The 18,193-nt window shown below is 43.3% G+C and overlaps 1 protein-coding gene across 3 annotated transcripts in view; it reads right to left on the bottom strand.

The window, feature by feature from the left end:
• The window catches only part of LOC137944269 (protein SHOOT GRAVITROPISM 6), a 107,473-nt gene that overhangs the window by 81,770 nt on the left and 7,510 nt on the right, over nucleotides 1-18,193 (bottom strand). For all 3 annotated transcript variants that reach the window (XM_068789899.1, XM_068789900.1, XM_068789901.1), the window contains 2 exons: nucleotides 11,852-11,915; nucleotides 62-165 (listed from right to left, as the gene is read on the bottom strand). In XM_068789899.1, the coding sequence (XP_068646000.1) occupies nucleotides 62-165; nucleotides 11,852-11,915 (168 nt within the window). The remainder of the gene's footprint in view (nucleotides 1-61; nucleotides 166-11,851; nucleotides 11,916-18,193) is intronic.

Raw genomic sequence — 18,193 nt, 5'->3', positions numbered from 1 at the left:
CTTAACAGAAAACAATTATTGTAAAGATGCCTCATGGACTTTCACTAAAAGACCATCTTACAATCCCAATATAGTAGGAACCAATCTCTGCAGAGCTGCCTTCAATTGTGTTCGAGAAATAAGACCCACCATCTGACCCATTGCCTCCACGGAAGAGACACGTACCTGTTCAAGCAACACAAAAGAAGATTTGTTTACAACAAATAGGAAGGCCAACAAAAATTTAATCTTAGGTTCAACTCTCGCTATACAAAAATTTAATCTTTTGTCAACTTTCTTTAGAATGTTGATCACATATATCCTAGCGAGAGTTGAATCTAAGACCTCACATTAGAAACGAAATGTGACCGTTGAGCCAAAAGCCCAATCTACTTCAGATTTATTTTTATTTTATTTTTGAAAATAACAATAAAGTACAAAGAGAACAAAAGATTACATCAAAATTACATCTCAAGGCCACTAACAAGGCCAGAGGCATAGAAAAGGAAAGAACAAATATGGAAGTCAATACAAAAACAAACGAGAAAAGCAAACTGCTAACTCAAGGGGATAATTTTCCCCACAACAAAATGGTCTAGAGAAACCCCTGAGTGCTAATTCATCCACTATACAATTTGCACCACATAGAGTATACCATCAATGAATTTGAAAGGTCCACAAATATTCTTAAAGTCACAATATTGAGAGAAAATTGCACAGAGAAATCTTTGATGTAGAGAACAATGAAATAAGCTCTGAAGCGTCATCTTCCACCACAAGAACAACAAAAATTTACCAACTATAAAGGGTGCCGAATCCAGCAAGAGAATCATAATGCCCAAGTAGAGCAGAGATAACATGGAAGACTTGCCCTAAATGACCAAGAATAACACCCCCACCCCCAGCAACTTCAGATTTACCGAACTACCGTCAAGATTTAACCTAAGCAAACCTAAAGTCAAAAAGGCAGCAATATCTATCCAATTCATCCTCAAAACATAACCAACTAAATATTGAAGAGATGATTCTTACTAATACTGAACTACTTATTAAACCATAACCTCAAATATCCAACCGGTGGTGCAGGGTCTAGTGTGAGAAGTTCCATTATTCTTCTTTTTTCCACAATGCCCAAGCAATAGAGCAAAAGATGTCCACCTCCTTGTTGCATACTCGAAGATCAGTTAATGGCCAAGCTGTTAAGTTAGCAAAAGGCAGTGAAACTGACTATTCAGCATCATGAACACTTGGCTTTTCGTCCTATAATCATAGTTTTTTTAATTTTAGATTGTACGATGTTTGCATTCTGTTAATTACTTTGTAATTTTAGCTCTTGTTGTCTGAGCCTCCCTCTCTCTTTCGGAGGCTCATTGTAATCTTTCCCCCTCCCAATAAAATCATTCTTGCTACCCTTTTTTTTCGAGAAAAAATCCTTTTTATTAAGATGCCCCAAGGCTGAACAGCAACATCAAGCAGGGTTGGCACACTTGATCAGGTCCTTAACATTAAGGCCCTTCTTGGCCTTTTTGAGATCACTTCTGGTCAAACAGTAAACTGGGGAAAGTCGGCCATTATAGGATATCATATTGATCCCCCCCTTGCTTTAGATAATGGCAGAGACTTTGGGATGTCTGGTTGCGATACGTACTATCTAGGCCTCCCTCTTACTGACAGTAGACCCCGAATGGGACTATGGGCTCCAATGATCGACCAGCTTGAGCGATGCCTCTCCACATGGAAGGGTAACATGCTCTCCAAGGTGGGTAGATTGATCCTCTTAAACTCATGCCTCACGGGTATTCCTAACTACTACCTTTCTTTCCTGGCTTGCCCCGCCTCTATTAGTCGGTGTATCGACATGATCAAGAAAAGTTTTCTGTGGCATGACATATGAAATGAATTTTTTTTTTTTTTAAATAGTGTTGATTTTTATTAAAAGGCTCAAAAGAGCAAGATTACAAGGAAGGGGGCCATCCCAAAAAATGAGAGATTGCTATGATGTTCCAAATTTAACTAGTCTATCAGCCACAGAATTGGCTGACCTAGGAATATAATTCCAAGTACAAGAAATGGAAGATACAATATCTGCAATTGATGAAGTAATTGTTGTACTCTTTACTCTTTTAATAGCTTATACATCTTCATTCACAACAAAAAAAAAAAAAAAGATGAAGTAATTCGCCAATGCTGCCACAGGGGAGAGGCTGAATTAGAGCACCAGCTTATGACCACTTTGGAGTTTCCCTCAATCAACAGCTTCCCTTTTTTTTTTTTTTTTTTTTGAAATGATGCTGATTTTTATTAAGGCAAAAGCTCGAGAACAGCTTCCCTTGAAGTTTGTCTTGATCTTCAACCCAAGATGAAGAGCATTCACCTCCGTAGTGGTAGAATCCGCAATGCCCACAGGATCAGCATAGGAGAAGATAGTCTCTCCACTATGATTCTCCAATTATTTCTCTCAAGCCAAAGACACCAAGGGGTGTGAACAAGGCAAGCAGAATCTTGCCAATTCTAGGGAGGCGAGTCCCAAGAACCATCTGTATAGTGCCAAATAGACCCTAATGGAGGCCCACCTGAATGCCAATTTTCTGGAACACTGTCATCCAAACTCTCCACGAGAAGCCACAATGCAGAAGAATATGTTGTACTGACTCCTCACAATTGCCACATAGGAGGCAGGTTGTTAGGAATTTGACGCCCTAATTCCAAACTAACAAGAGCAATAATAATAAATGCGGCACAAATAAAAAAGCAAGCACGGGAACAACCAAGTTTTATACAGGTTTGTCTCAAGGTGAGACTACATCCTGTCTTCCGCCGTTGTAGTAATCCACTATGAAGATTAAATAGTTTACAAGACAAATCGCACACACTTACAGGTGGTTTTTCTCTAACCTCTCTCAACCGCAACTTGAAATCCTTCTTCAAGGAAATAATGATAAAACCCTAATAGCGCTGCCCCCCAATTATAAAGAGAAAACTAGCACAACCGCATTACAAGAGTGAAATTTCCAAACTACCCTTAATGAAACAGTAGTCAATATATCGTGGACCTTTCAGGGACTCAGCCCCCTTTCCAACCCCCACAGCGACCTTACCGCGAAGGTTGATCCGCATACCGTTCAGCGTAGGGCGTTGATTAAGCCCACAACTTAACACAGGTAGCATCCGGGGAAGTGAAGCCTCCCCTGTGAAGTTTGTCCGCCATGAGGATTTTCTCTCTGATGGTTGTCCAAATAAAGAATTTTACTTTGTTAGGCATTGAAAGCCACCAGGCGATGTTTTTCTTGTGCTCTAGCTGACTGGCCTGATGTAGGAATAGGCTGAAGGGACTGTGAATGTACCACTGATACTAAGTTTCCAAATCAATTCATTGGACACTCCTCCCGGAGGATGGTATTATTGAGACTGGAAAGAAGCGAGCAGAAGGCTACAGCTTCATCATCATTCAAGCTCTAGCAGAAGAGAAGACTCCAAGAAAGATTACTCCAAGATTCGGCTACCGAGTATGAAAGGTCCATAGCAATTCTGTACAGCCCCAGGTGTTCCTCAGAGAGGGGGTGAGGACCGCACCACTCGTCGGTCCAAAATAAAAGAGGTCGCAACATTGAATGTTGGGAGCAACTTATAAACAGATTTCCAATCAGGGATAGGCACTAGAAATGAGTTTCACTATCACCTTGGATGAAATGTGTAGGCCAAAGTCTTTGGGTGAGCTCGGGATCAGACACACCAAGGAAATGGGGCATGCTCTACTTCTCAAGTGGTTCTGGAAGCTCAACTCTTCCTTGGGGGCTTCGTGAAAGTCAATGGTTGCCTTCAAGCTTTCGGCGTCTTGGAGATAGATGGATCACTAATGGCAACCGTCGTCATCTCTCCCCCATTTGGAAGGCCGTGTTTCATTTGTTCATCACATTTCACACTATCATTCGGTTCTTTATAAGGAATGGCTCCAGTCTGCGTTTATGGACGGATTGGTGGTCGGGCGATGGCTCTCTTGCCTCGTCTTATCCACCACTGCTTCAGCTCACCACCAACCACGACTTATTTGTCTCTGACGCTTGGAGGAATGCCTCATGGAATCTTTGCCTTAAACGCGGCCTTACTGATGAGGAAGTCATTTCTGTATGTGGCTTGATTGATAGTCTTGGTAGGGTTATGGTCTGCCCTCAAACGGTTGTCGAATGATTTGGCTCCCTGATGACAACGGGCGATTCTCGGTCTCCTTAGCCTACAGCCATCTTATGGAATGGACCCAGCCACCCACCCCCCACCTAGTAGCTTTTGCTTGGCGCCTCACAGCCCCATCCAAAGTGAAGTTTTTTCTTTGGAGTGCCTGCCGCAACTAGACCCTCACTACAGACAACCTTATTAGGCGTGGTAACACCACTCCTGATCCTCTCTACCCCTTCTACAGGACGGAGGCCGAAACTGTGACTCACCTTCTCTTCCACTACGGCTTTTGCTTGGAAGGTCTGGACTTACATGATTGATACTATGAGACTCAACATCTGCATCCCACTTGACCTGAGCACCATGTGTCATTTCTCTTCATGGACCCGCCTTCCCAGCTTGAGCAAGATTCTGCTAGCTACCTGCATTGCTTTCATCCCTTGGTGCCTTTGGAAGGAGAAAATTTTCAGACAGTTTGACTGTGTTTTTCACTCTACTGCAGAGGTTTCCTACATCACCACAGGGCTCATCTCTTCTTGGATCCGCACCCGGAAAGAGTTCGCCTGCCTCTCTTGTTCCCCGGTCCGCACCAACTGGAAGATTATTGCTCAGGTGCCCGTCCCCTCTGCCCCTCGCCAAGTTTGGGAGCCTCCCATTGGATATTATAAGTTGAACTTTTACGGTAGTTGTTAAAGAATAGTCCCACATGGATTAGTGAGTACAAGGATCTTGAGTTCATTAGTTGGGAAAGAGGTTTCCAAAATGACTAGCCAACTTAGGAAACTTCTTTCCCAACTAATAACTCAAAATCCTTGTACTCACTAATCCATGTGGGACTATTCCTTAACATTCCCCCTCACGTGTAAACCCTCTTTTTGTGGCTCTACAAGTAGATAATTTAGGAGTAGGTAGTTTAGGTGTAGGCCCCTCTTTTATGACTCTACAAGTGGATAATTTAGGAGTAGGCAGTTTAGGTGTAGGCCCTTCTTTTGTGGCTCTACAAGTGGATAGTTTAGATGCAGGCCATCTTTTGTGGCTCTACAAGTAGATAGTTTAGGTACAGGCCCTCATATGAGTACCTGCTCTGATACCATATGGAAACCAATTGCGCTAAAGGTCGACCTGTTAGAGAAGGCACAACGTGGATATTAAAGACAGGCGGCGGGACTTCTCCAACACTCCCCCGCACGCGACGACCACAACACTGGGGACCATGTTAACCCGGGGGATCATATTCAACAACCGATACAGGGGCAGCAGGAGGATTCGAACACACGACCTACCTGCACTGATACCAAATGTTAGGTACCTAGCCTTAACATGGTATCAGAGTTGGGCACGCCACGTCCCACGTTCGAATCCCGTGAGAGGCGGTAGAGAATGGGCGGGGTGGGTGTCAGAGTGGTTTCGTCCACTCTTGTAGGCGGTAGCTTTCCGCACCTAACAGATCGATCTTTTGGGTGTATTGGCTAGCAACTGTCATGGTATCAGAGCAGGTACTCATATGTGGACATGTACTTAAACTATCTACTTATTGAGCCACAAAAGATGACCTACACCTAAGCTATCCACTTGTAGAGCCACAAAAGAGGGGCATACACCTAAATTGCCTACTCCTAAATTATCCACTTGTAGAGCCACAAAAAGAGGGTCTACACGTGAGGGGGAGTGTTAAGGAATAGTCCCACATGGATTAGTGAGTACAAGGATCTTGAGTTTATTAGTTGGGAAAGAGGTTTCCTAAGTTGGCTAGTCATTTTGGGATGGGCCTTGGACCCAACTTAACAGTAACAACTTTGGGAACTCAGGTTTGGCTGGTTTTAGTTGGGTGATTTTTTATTTGGGCAGCACTGCCATACTCTCCTACTCTAGCCCTCACGGAATTGTTGATTTGACCACTGCTGAGCTCTCTGGTACCCTTCACGGCTTGCGTATTTTTCAGGACCGCTTCAGTGGTCCCCTTATCGTGGAGGGAGACTCCAAGGTCGTCATTGGATCGGATGGTGCTCCACCTCATCCTTTCCCCCATGGTGTCATTGGTAATTTTTTCTTGATATTTTGGACATTGTATCCACCATTTCTTGTATTTGGTCTCATGTTCTTAGATCAGCCAATTCGGCTACTAATTTGTGTGCTAAATTACAACTCCCCCCTCTTTAAACCTCTTGTTGTTAGGGGAGGTCTCCCTCGATGTATCTTCCCTTTCTTTGAAATAAAATTATCAACATTTTAAAAAAAATATATCAAGCAAAGGGGGGCCCATACAATAGGGATTGGAGAGCTACCCCCTCTGTAACTAAACAATCAGCAGCACTATTTGTTGATCTAGGAACATGAGACCATGTGGAAACAACAACTTTAGCAAGGTCAAAAATATTATTGGCCCAAAAACGCCAAGGAGGAGAGGGCTACCCCCTTATCAAGCAAACTCACACTAGCACTAAAAAAATAAATAAATAAATAAATAAATAAATAAATTCTCTTGGCATCAGATATGGAAAAGATAAAGGAAAGTAAAAATGGCAGCAAATTTTTGCAGCTCAGCACCCCACACAGAAAAATCAATGGGACAATGAAGAAAAATATAATATTCAAATTCTACTACCAAATTATGATATTAGCAAATCAAATTCTGGACAACCTGGCCTCATTGAAGTAAGCTGGTCAATCTTTCACTATCCTTTTCATTTTAAACAATTTCATAATCCAAGAGTAAGCACAATCAAATATTCAAAGGGATTTCAATACATATAAGTGACAAAAACTCCTGTTATTCTTTAGAAAAAGAAACCAAACTAAACCAGATAAAATTTCATATTTTTTTTAAATGATGCTAAATTTTATTAAGAGAGAGCTCAAACAAGCAAATTACAAGGGGGGAAGCCTTCCCAAACAATGAGAAATTGCTGGGAGGTTCCGAATTTAGCCAATTTATCAGCCAAAGAATTGGCCGATCTAGGAACGAGGTTCCAATTACAATGAATGAATGACATAATGCCAGCAATACAATCAATGATTGACCAGTGTCGCCAAGGGGTGAGCTAACTTTAGAACACCAGCTGATGACAGTCTTTGAGTCTCCTTTGATAAGCAGCTTGCCATGGAGGCGCTCTTTGAAGATTTGGAGGCCGAATAGAAGAGCACTCACTTCAACAGTATTTGAATCAGCAATACCCACTGGCCCAGCATAGGATAGAATAGGGTCTCCACTGTTGTCTATGAAAACACCACCAGCTCCAGCCGGTCCAGGACAGCCTAAAGCACTGCCATCGAAATTGAGTTGGGTGGGGGCGGGGGGGGCGGGGGGGGAGGATGGGATCTTGGCCATAATCGGATTCCTGCAGAGGCCCGCCATATGCGCGATCAACATACTTTTTTTTTTTAAGAAGTGTGTAAATAGATTAAAAGAGAAGAGCAAGTACAAACATACCTAGGTCGGAGGGCTTTCCTCCACAACAAGGTAGAGTGAAATGCCCAACTTGATCTGGGTGTCTGCCAAGTGATTGGCAGAGTGAGGAATGTGCTTCAAATTACAATTCAAATGAGAAATAAAATTACAAATTTCTCAATGCATATCTCATTGGCACCACGCGGGCCTGATGGATTTTGCACACTAGTTGATGACCACCTTTGAATCACCTTCAATGCAGAGTGGACCCGAGAGATGATTTGAAAAAAATTTGATTCCGTTTAGCAGTCCCAATAATTCAACTGTTGTGGAATCAAAGTTTCCAAGGGTCCGCATAAGAGAAGAGGAGATTATCATTTGCATTGTGTATAACTCCTTCGTATCCCGCAAGACCAGGGCAACCAAGAGCACTCTCATCAAAGTTAGCCATGACCGGTGGGCAAGAGGGCTAAGAGAGATCTGCAACTAACTGCCAATTTTCCCTGAAGTTGGTGCCACTAAAATTCCATTCTTTTAAAACAATTATTTGAGAAATAGAAAGATGCAAAGAAAAATGATTTTTTTAAGGAGTGATGATTTTATTGCAGGATCTATAGTTGATAGAAGATCGACCTCGGGGTATTTCACTTTCTTAGGAGGCAATTTGATAACTTAGAGAAGCAAAAAACAAATCGTGGATGCAAGGTCCAGCGCAAAAGCTGGGTTTAGAGAAATGGCTCTTGGGATTTGTGAACTGCTATGGCTAAAGATAATCTTGGAGGATCTGAAAGTCAGGTGGGAAGGTTCAATGAGGCTATATTATGACAACAAATCAGCCATCAATATTGCACACAACCCAGTACAAAATGACAGTACCAAACACATTAAAGTTGATAAAAACTTGCCGATGTGCTTACCAAAGGATTGTGTGGTACTGTTTTCAGAGAATAACAAACAAGCTTTGAATGGATGATATCCATTCATCAGCTTGAGGGGGAATGTGGGAAAATACAATGCGTCTACAGCTGTGAATACAGCAAGTACAGTATGTGAGAAAATACAGTCTGTGTACAACAGTGAATACAGCATGTGCAGCATGTGGGAAAATACAGTTTGTGTACAGTTGTGAATATTTGACTTTCTCTAGTGATTGTAATTTCTAATTTGTAAGGATTAGAGTAGATTTTGACTTGATTCTGATTTGCATTTCCAGGATTAGGTAGTTACCTAATATAGTGTTACTCTGATGTACATATAAACCATTATAATTCGTTCCTCATGCAGTTCAATACAATCACCAAGTTCAACATATTTTGTCACTAATCAATTGTGCCAACTCCAAAATAGATGGTGTCATTTATAAACTACAATAAAGGAATATTGAACTCTTCCTTAGGGGAAACAGCATTAATCTATCTCAAGTTCTTTGTTGAATAAACTATAGAGGGTCGATTTTCGACAATGATGTTAAAGAGAAGCAGAGATAGAGGGTCGCCCTGCTGGATGCCCCTAGTGCCCCAAAAGAAGCCACAAACTGTGCCATTGAGGAGGAGAATCTATGATGCAGAGAAAAGACAGCTGAGAATCTAGTACCCCCCACAGCACCTAAAACCCATATGATCCAAAATGTCGTCCAGAAGCCCCAGTTTACACAGTCAAAAACCTTTTTTAGATCAAGTTCAAGTACAAAGTGGGGGAGGCCGGATTTTTTTAAGTGATCTAGAATCTCGTGAGTGGCCATCAGAGTCAAGAATGTCTCTCACGCAGATGAAAGCACTTTGGCCACAGTGGATGACCATAGGGATGGCAGTCATGAAACTGCGAGCCAGAATCCGAGCAATAAACTTGTAAGAGCTTGACACCAAACTGATTGGCCTAAAGTCACCCGGCAACTCTACATTTGCTTTCTTTGGGATGAGGGCGATGAGGGATGCTCCAATGCATTTAAACGATATGCCCTTGCTATAGAAGTTGTGCACCATAGGTAGTAATATCTTCTTTCAACACCGGCCAGCACCACTTGAGGAATTCTCTATCGTACCCCTCTGGCCCAAGAGCACGATCATTACACATTCCCAGGACAGCATCTTCAATTTCTTTTGCAGAGAAAAGGCAGCTCAAGGAAAGCCGCCAACGTAGGAATGATCTTTGAGAAATGCAGGCCAAGAAGCCTTGGTCTGGAGTGGCATTCCTCCATGTAAAAATCTTTATTCTTCGGTAGCGTCGAGGTCAGCTATTTGAGAGAGGGAGGCTTTCTCGGCAATGGCAGGCTGGCAACAATATGAGGACCAAACCTTAAATTTACTCTTGAGCATCTTGAGCTTCGAGGGAACATACAAAGCAAAATTGTAACCTTGAATTCTCTAAATTCTATCTCCTACAAGTATCAACATGTAAGACTACAAATATAAGTTTTTTTTTTTTTATAAAGCGTAGTTTTATTAGCAGAAAACAGAAAAAATACAAACAGAATTAAGAGAGCTCTCCCCTTACAATTAGGGATAGGAGGAGGGATCAATTTTTAGCAAGAGAATCAGAAACGAGTTTGCTGATCTGGGGGTATGGGTCCAATAACATTGAATCTGGGAGGAGAGGTCTAAGATCCTATGGAGGACGATCCAGTGACGCCAAGGAGGAGAAGATGTAGTTGAGCACCAATTGACGACGATGAGCGAATCACCCTCTAATGATGAGTGGGCCACTAAGATGATGATAGAAAAGGAGGAGACCATGGTGAAGAGCAGAGAGCTCAGCTTCAGTTGAATCAGTAGTCCCCATAGGTCCCGAATATGTCAGCAAGGTTCAGCCATCAGCATCTCTGAACACTCCACCCAAACTGGCAATGCCTGGGCATCCTCTAGCATTGCCATCAAAATTTAATTTTAAGAATCCAGCAGGGGGTGTTCAGGTAGCCATGGCGGGAGGGCGGTGGCTGTATGTCATATGAGTTACGGTTGACCTAGGCACAGAGAGGAGTTAATAAACCGGAACTCCTTAGGGGTGTGAAGCAAGGCCGAGACTTGGTTGACTATCAATCCGGGATGGCAAGCTTTGAAGTTGAAGCGTCTGTTATTGCGCTCTTTCCAGAGGATCCAAGGAGCTAACCCAATAGCAGAGGAGATTAAGATTCTTCCCAAGTTTGGAAGGGAGGACTGAGCAGCAATCATGAGAGTAGAGAGGAGGATGTTGAGGAGGCAAAGTTGAAGATGCCTGACCAGACCAACCAGGAAAAGTGACAATGGAGGAGGAGGTGATTAGTCGTCTCAACCATGGAATTGTAGAAGGTGCATGGAAGAGGGAAGAGGGGAGGGGAGAGGAAATATGGGTACAAAAAGAAAAGCAATGAAACTTTAGCAATCAAGTAGGGATGCATTCCTGTGACACTTGAATAGTATAATTGATATAGCTACTACATCAAGAAAGTGGCACTGCCGCAAATAAGGAAAAAGGCACTTGATTACATAAAGGAGCATTGAACTAGCAACATAACCTGGTGACAATAGGTAACACCCTCATGAGCAAACCAGCCTCTGAATGCTGATTGATGGATAAGAGGCGACCAGATTAGAAATTGATCCTCAAACAAAAAGCAGCTTATAGTACATTCACTCTCAAAAAGCAACCAAATTCAACGCAACGTTGTAAAATCAACCAGGTCAGCCACTGGATGAGGCAACCAAAGGCCAATTGAACCAATGATGCTGTCATCTGACATCATATACTGTATTAAGAAAAAAAAAGCTGTTTTGTAGGGAGGCAGCCTCCCCTATCTACTTGAGGGAAGGAACGAGCCCCACCACTTCTAATTACATCTGCAGGTGATGAGGCGCCCAACCTCTTCCCATATCATGCAGAACTTCTAAAAGATGGAGAAGAAGAAGGGGGCCCAGTGACGGAAGTTTTGTGTCTAAGTCGATTCATATGGATGACACTAAACGAGGATTAATTAGGAGCTTCCAACTTCTACCATGGTATACAAAGGAATTAATGCTCTGCAGGCTAAACGAAATCTTGGTGTCTAAAACTTGAAGTTTGTTCAGTACATGAATTTGTACATACTGTCTGAGTGTGTGTTTAAGGTTCTGCGGGCTTGTGTAAGTTGTGGGTGGTCGTACAAATGTAGGCAGCCTGATCCCAAAAAAAAAATTCGATGTTAAATAAAAGCTAGTTACGGAAAGAAATCCTATAGGCAGAGTGATCCAATACTTTTTATCAATGTTAAATAAAAGTTAGTTACAGAAAAAATCGTATAGATATTATATCAAAAAGAGAGAAACAGAGAAAAATTAACATGTAAGGTTTTTTTCTCACCCTGAGGTCTCGAGAACTAGACCACACCTTCAACAGTAGATCAAAAGCAGAGTTCAGAAACGACCTACATCAGAAAGCAAGACAGTATACTCAACCAAGGGTGACAAAATAAGGATGAGCTAGATCAACTTCAAATGGAGAAAATGAGCAATAGAGTATGAAACAATGTTTTTTTTTATAATGCTGATTTTTATTAAGACAAAAGCTCAAAAGAGCAATTTACAAAGGAGGGAAGCCTTCCCAAGCAATGAGAGATTGCTGGGAAGTTCCGAATTTTGCCAATTTATCAGCCAAAGAGTTACCTGATCTAGGAATGAGATTCCAATTACAATGAGTAGAAGATACAATGTCAGCAATACCATCAGTGACGGGTCAGTGGCGCCAAGGGGGGGAGCTGTCTTTGGAACACCAACTAATAATAGTCTTCGAGTCACCGACAATGATTAACTTGCCATGGAGACGAAGATTTGGAGGCCGAACAGCAGAGCACTAACTTCAGTAGTATTAGAATCGGCAATGCCCACCGGACCAGCATAAGAAAGAATAGGGTCTCCATTGTGACCTCTGAACACACCGCATACTCCAGTCGGACAAGTATGAAACAATGTTACTATCAGACAGTGTAGTCTGCCAATGCCTCATGGTTGGACCTATTGTTTCCCATGAGATCTGATAATATTTTTCCTTTCCTTCATAATTTTTTTGTAATTTTTTCGTCCCCTCTCTCTCTTCTTAATTAAATCTAACCTATTAAACTAATATATCATGAACCAAAAAAGATATCATGATAATTTTTTTATAATTTCTGACACTACACATCCAGAACTAGGCATGCAAACAAAGTAAAACTAAATGGCACTTCTCAAAATATCATGACATTGCAGATCAAGAAATGCACCACCCAAATGTACATGATGGACCATACTTTCGGATGATCATTTATTCAGAATGGTCTTACTCAATTCAGCATGAAATTGATTTCTTTTTTTTCTTTTTCTTTTTTTTTTTTTGGAAAACAACAAGAATGATTTACATTAAGAGAAGAAGGTTGTATAGCTCCCAAAGGAGTAATTAAAAAGATTAATTAGTTGAGGCAAGGAATTTAACCACAACAAGATTTGAGCGTTGCCCAAGCTAGGAAAGTCACTTCTCCCGGCCTGCCTTGCCTATATTCCTTGGGCCATGTGGAAGGAGCGTAACCAGAGACGTTTCACCTACAAATCCAAAAATACCAATGAGCTCTATTGCAGCTTCATTGGTCAAATCTCCACCTCACTCCACACCAAGAAAGAATTCGCTTATTTCATGGGTACTTCCCTTCGCAACATCTCCTGGCCAACCTATCTGCCCCTGCCCGCCCTCCTCCCAATATTGCTTGGAAAACCCCTCCACCTGATTACATAAAACTCAACTTCGATGGCAACACCCATGGCTGCCAAGGAATCGCAGGTTGTGTAGGTGTCTTTAGGGATTCACAGGGTGCTACTCTCATCTCCTATGCAGGACCATGGGGCATTGTAGACTCCACTTAAGCCAAACTCTTTGTGCTTCTCTAGGGTCTCATTCTTTTCAATGACCACCCCAGCGGGCCCCTCCTTATTGAAGGCGATTCTTAGATCATGATCAGATGGTGTTCCTCTGTTGTGGAGCGCCTTGCAAACATTGGCCAACTTATCATCAGATTATGGACATTGTTTCCCCCCTCTTTTGCATATGGACTCATGCACCTCGTTCAACCAATTTGTTAGCTTACTCTTTAGCTAAGCAGGGTGCCTCCCTTCAAACTCTCTTTGTCGAGAGTGTACCCCAAAGAGGGAGTAATGCTCCACATCTCCCTTATAATGATTTTTGCCCTTTTATAGAATAAATTCTTACCCATTTTTCAAGAATTCAAATAGTTATGCTCCACACCAATTGTAACTTGGCAGCCCACACCTTTTTTTTTTCGAAATGTTATATTATAAGGTTCAGAAGAGCAAAATTACAGGGAGGGGAAACCATACCAAACAATAAGAGATTGCTGGGAGGTTCCAAATTTAGCTAACCTATCAGCCAAGGAGTTGGTTGATCTAGGAATGTGATTCCATGTATAATAAATTGTGGACACAATGTCAGCAATATAAGAAATGGTTGGCAATTGGTGCTGGGGGGGAGCTAGTGCTGGAGCACGAACTGATGAATACTTTGGAATCCCCTTCAATTAGCAACTTTCCATGCAGTCGGTAGTGATTTGGGGAGAAAATTGAAGAGGAAAAATATTTCTGGAAGAGGGGCAGCTTTGCTACCTTGGAGTCCAATCCAGAAAGGCCCTTCCTGTTTCTTTATAATCAAGGTTTAAGTGAAAATTTACAAAAGGAAAAAAATGCCCTCAATGCTCAAAATTACATATCTTCTAAATACATGTCTAAATTGAATGAAAATTTAACTAGAGATAAAATATCTCTATCTAATAGCCAAACTATAAGAGAAAAAAGTAATATGGAAAATATAAGAAATGACAAAAATACCCTTGAACTAGTATTTTAACAAGTCCCATTAAGAAGAACTAAGTAACTTGATAGAGGAGATGCAGCTTTGAATCCAGACCGCCACTTTTCATCAAATCCCATCTTCCCAAGGAGAATATCCTGCAGCTTCCAATTAACTCTGTTAAAGGCCTTCTCGAAGTCTAGCATGAGAACGAATATGGGGAGCTTCAATGCTTTGAAATGGTGGATGAGCTCATGACAAGCCATTACCGAGTCTAAAATATTCCTTCCTTTGAGGAAGGCACTCTACCCCTCATGAATGGCCACCGGAAGAACCGCTCAGAGGCGGTTAGCGAGGAGACGAGCTATCACCTTATAGGTGTTGGTGGTGAGAATGATAGGGCAGAAATCTAAAGGAAGTTCAGCCCCATCTTTCTTGGGAATAAGGGCAATGATGGAAGCTCCAATACTCCTGTAGGCGACGCCACGATGGTAGAATGAGTGGACCATGTGGGCAATGTCTTCACCAATGAAGGGCCAATAGTGTCAGTAGAATTCTCCATTAAAACCATCCGGGCCGGGAGCACGGTCCAGTGGGAGGCTCAAAACTGTTTTCTCAATTTCTCGACTAGAAAAGGGGATCTCAATAAGGTTGGCGGCCGCCGAAGGAATAGCCAAAACATTGACCCTCTGAAAAAAAGGTTGAATTGCCTGGCATTCAGAGTAGAGACCTGCAAAAAAGCTCACCAATCAGTCAGAGACAAGATATCATTCTGAGGTGGTCTCGCCATTAACATTGAGCGAAGTAATGTGGTTGGCTCTTCTCCGTGTTGTCACGACAGCATGGAAGAATTCGGTATTGGCATCTCCCTCTGAGAGCCACTTGAAACGAGCACACTGCTTCCAGTGGACAAGATCACTGTGGGCAAAAGCTTGCAGTTGCCCTTGGAGGGCAGATCGTTGAGCCGCTTCAGCAGATGAGAGGCTTCTAGACTCCTCCTTTGAGTCTAAGGAAGATATCAGAGCAAGGGAGGAGACTGTCTCAACCGAGAGGGAGGACTTGCGGTCAAAGGCCCAAGAGCGCAACAGTAGCTTCAGCATCTTGAGTTTCACCAAGAGGGACCAGCCGCTCAGGCCAATAGCAACAATCCTTTTGCCAGAAAGACTATATAGAAGAGTCGAATGTAGGATCCTTAACCCATGCATTGTTGAATCTGAATGTGTGTGTGTGTGTGTGTGTGTGTGTGTGTGTGTGTGTGGGGGGGGGGGGGGGGGGGGGGGGGGGGGTGTATCCACCGTGATTGACCAGTGATCCAAAACTACACGACCGAGAACTTTAGTGAGTATCCACCATGATCGGCCAGTGATCCGAAACTACACGACCGAGAACTCTAGTGAGTATCCCCCATGATCGGCCAGTGATAGCATTGCTATAAAGTTGAAGCCAATCCTCGTTGGCTAAGAAATGGTCAAGCTTTGACATTACAGGGGGGTTGCCTTCCATTGGACCAAGTGAAGGTCTTTCTGAATAGATCAATCTCGTCCAGGTCCTAGCATCCAATGAAATCCGCAAAGAGTCTCATGGAGGTAATGATCCTCAGAGATGGTGGAGACTTCTCATGGCAGAAGCGAGTTACATTGAAATCTCCCGCAAGCAACAAGCGAACAGGCCATTTTTTGACAAACCAATAAGAGGTCATCTCAGAAGAGGTATCTCTCACTGTGCTTGGTTGGCCCGTAGACACCCACAAGACACCAAATATTCCCCGAGCTTTTATCCCTCAGCTTGACTCCAAGGGAATAGGTGCCTTTGCAGCAGTCCAGTACCTCAATAGTACTAGTGTCCCATACAAGGAGGATGCCACCTGCTGAGCTAACAGCATCCACAAAAGTCCAATTGGGCTCCTTTAGGGGCCATAAATCAAGGATGTAACCAAGGGGAAGGAAGCCGCCTTTGTATCACAACAATGCTAGTTTTAGTCGAGGCAAGGAGACTTCGAATGGACGCGTGACACTGCGTCGACCCAATTCCACGAACATTCCATGAGAGAACAATCATTGATCTTTTGTTTTTTTGTTTTTGACTTCTCGTATGGGTGGTTGTCTCCTAGGAGAGGTTCTGTGAAAACAATGCGCATCACTTTGGCTAGTTCTACTATATGCGCCCAGGTTTCTAGGTCAAATTTATGTTGCTCGGACTAAAGTACCTCCACAAAGTGTTGGGATCTGCCGATGTGAGTATCCACCATGATCGGCCAGTGATCCGAAACTACACGACCGAGAACTTTACTGATAGCATTGCTATAAAGCCGAAGCCAATCCTCGTTGGCTAAGAAACAGTGACATTGGACCAAGTGAAGGTCTTTCCGAATAGATCAATCTCGTCCAGGTCCCAACATCCAATGAAATCCGCAAAGAGTCTCATGGAGGTAATGATCCTCTGAGACGGTGGAGACTTCTCATTGCAGAAGCGAGTTACATTGAAATCTCCCGCAAACAACAAGGGAACAGGCCATTTTTTGACAAACCAATAAGAGGTAATCCCAGAAGAGGTGTTTCTCACTGTGCCTGGTTGGCTCGTAGACTCCCACAAAACACCAAATATTCCCCGAGCCTTTATCCCTCAGCTTGACTCCAAGGGAATAGGTGCCTTTGCAGTAGTCCAGTTACTCAATAGTACTAGTGTCCCATACAAGGAGGATGCCACCTGTTGAGCTAACAGCATCCACAAAAGTCCAATTGGGCTCCTTTAGGGGCCATAAATCAAGGATGTAACCAAGGGTAAGGAAGCCACCTTTGTCTTTTGAAGCACAACAATGCTAGTTTTAGTCGAGGCAAGGAGACTTCGAATGCACGCGTGACACCGCGTCGACCCAATTCCACGAACATTCCATGAGAGAACAATCATTGATCATTCCTTTTTTTTTTTTTTACTTCTCATATGGGTGCTTGTCTCCCAGGAGAGGCTCTGTGAAAACAGTGCCCATCACTGTGGCTAGTTCCACTATATGCGCCCAGGTTTCTAGGTCAAATTTATGTTGCTCGGACTGAAGTGCCTCCACAAAGTGTTGGGATCTTTAACCCGGTTCAGGAAACACAAAAAAGCTTGTTTCTGGATCATGGGGGAAGCGAGTCTGAGCATTGGGCCCTCCCTGAAGCAGCTGTCGCGGTTGGCCTTTGTTACGATGTTGGTATGTGGCAAGAGGGGGAGGAGAGCGGTTCTGGGATCGGCCTTGAGGATCACGCTCACTGGCGTTGAAGTGGTTTAGGTGGTGAGGATTTCTCGGAGGTGAAGGAGGGAGAGTCCATACTCTGGGGGATGGCTTCTAGAGTGTATGGGTTGTGGGGGGGGTTGAATTTAATGGAGGGAAGGCTGCAAGGGACACGCGGAGGCTTCGAAGGGGGTGGGGGTGAGGTTATTTCTAGAGTTAAGGCGGGGTGGGTAGCTTAGGGCAGATAGAAGGTTCAGAGGAAATAATTTCTGGTGGGGACTGAGAAAAGCGGGGTGGCAGGGCAGACATGTAAGAAGGTGTGTCGGGGGGGAGGGGGGGGCAAGTAAGCATGACATCATGACTTGCTCCAGAGCTGTCTGAAGGGGGATCGAAACTCTAGGAGAGAGGTGGAGACCCGAGATGTTGCCCCCAATGCACTGTCAAGCAGGGGGGATGCTTCTCGAGGCTCAACTATAGTGGGAGAGGCCACGAATCGGAAGTCATCCATGGCATTGATGTAGATTCGGACCCAAAACCGGGCATTATCAATTATAATACATCTAAAATGCTGACCTTCGCATGAGCGAAGGGGATTGATGAGGCTCCAGGCCTCATCAAGACGGTGTCAATGCTCGGTGAGAACTCAGAGATGATTCTCGAGA

Source organism: Aristolochia californica, unplaced genomic scaffold (assembly GCF_029961685.1).
Source record: "Aristolochia californica isolate CCGP_79_NKW_82.1479 unplaced genomic scaffold, dmAriCali1.0.hap1 SCAF_11, whole genome shotgun sequence".
In the NCBI taxonomy this organism is placed as follows: domain Eukaryota; kingdom Viridiplantae; phylum Streptophyta; class Magnoliopsida; order Piperales; family Aristolochiaceae; genus Aristolochia; species Aristolochia californica.
This window is presented reverse-complemented; position numbering and strand designations above follow the sequence as displayed.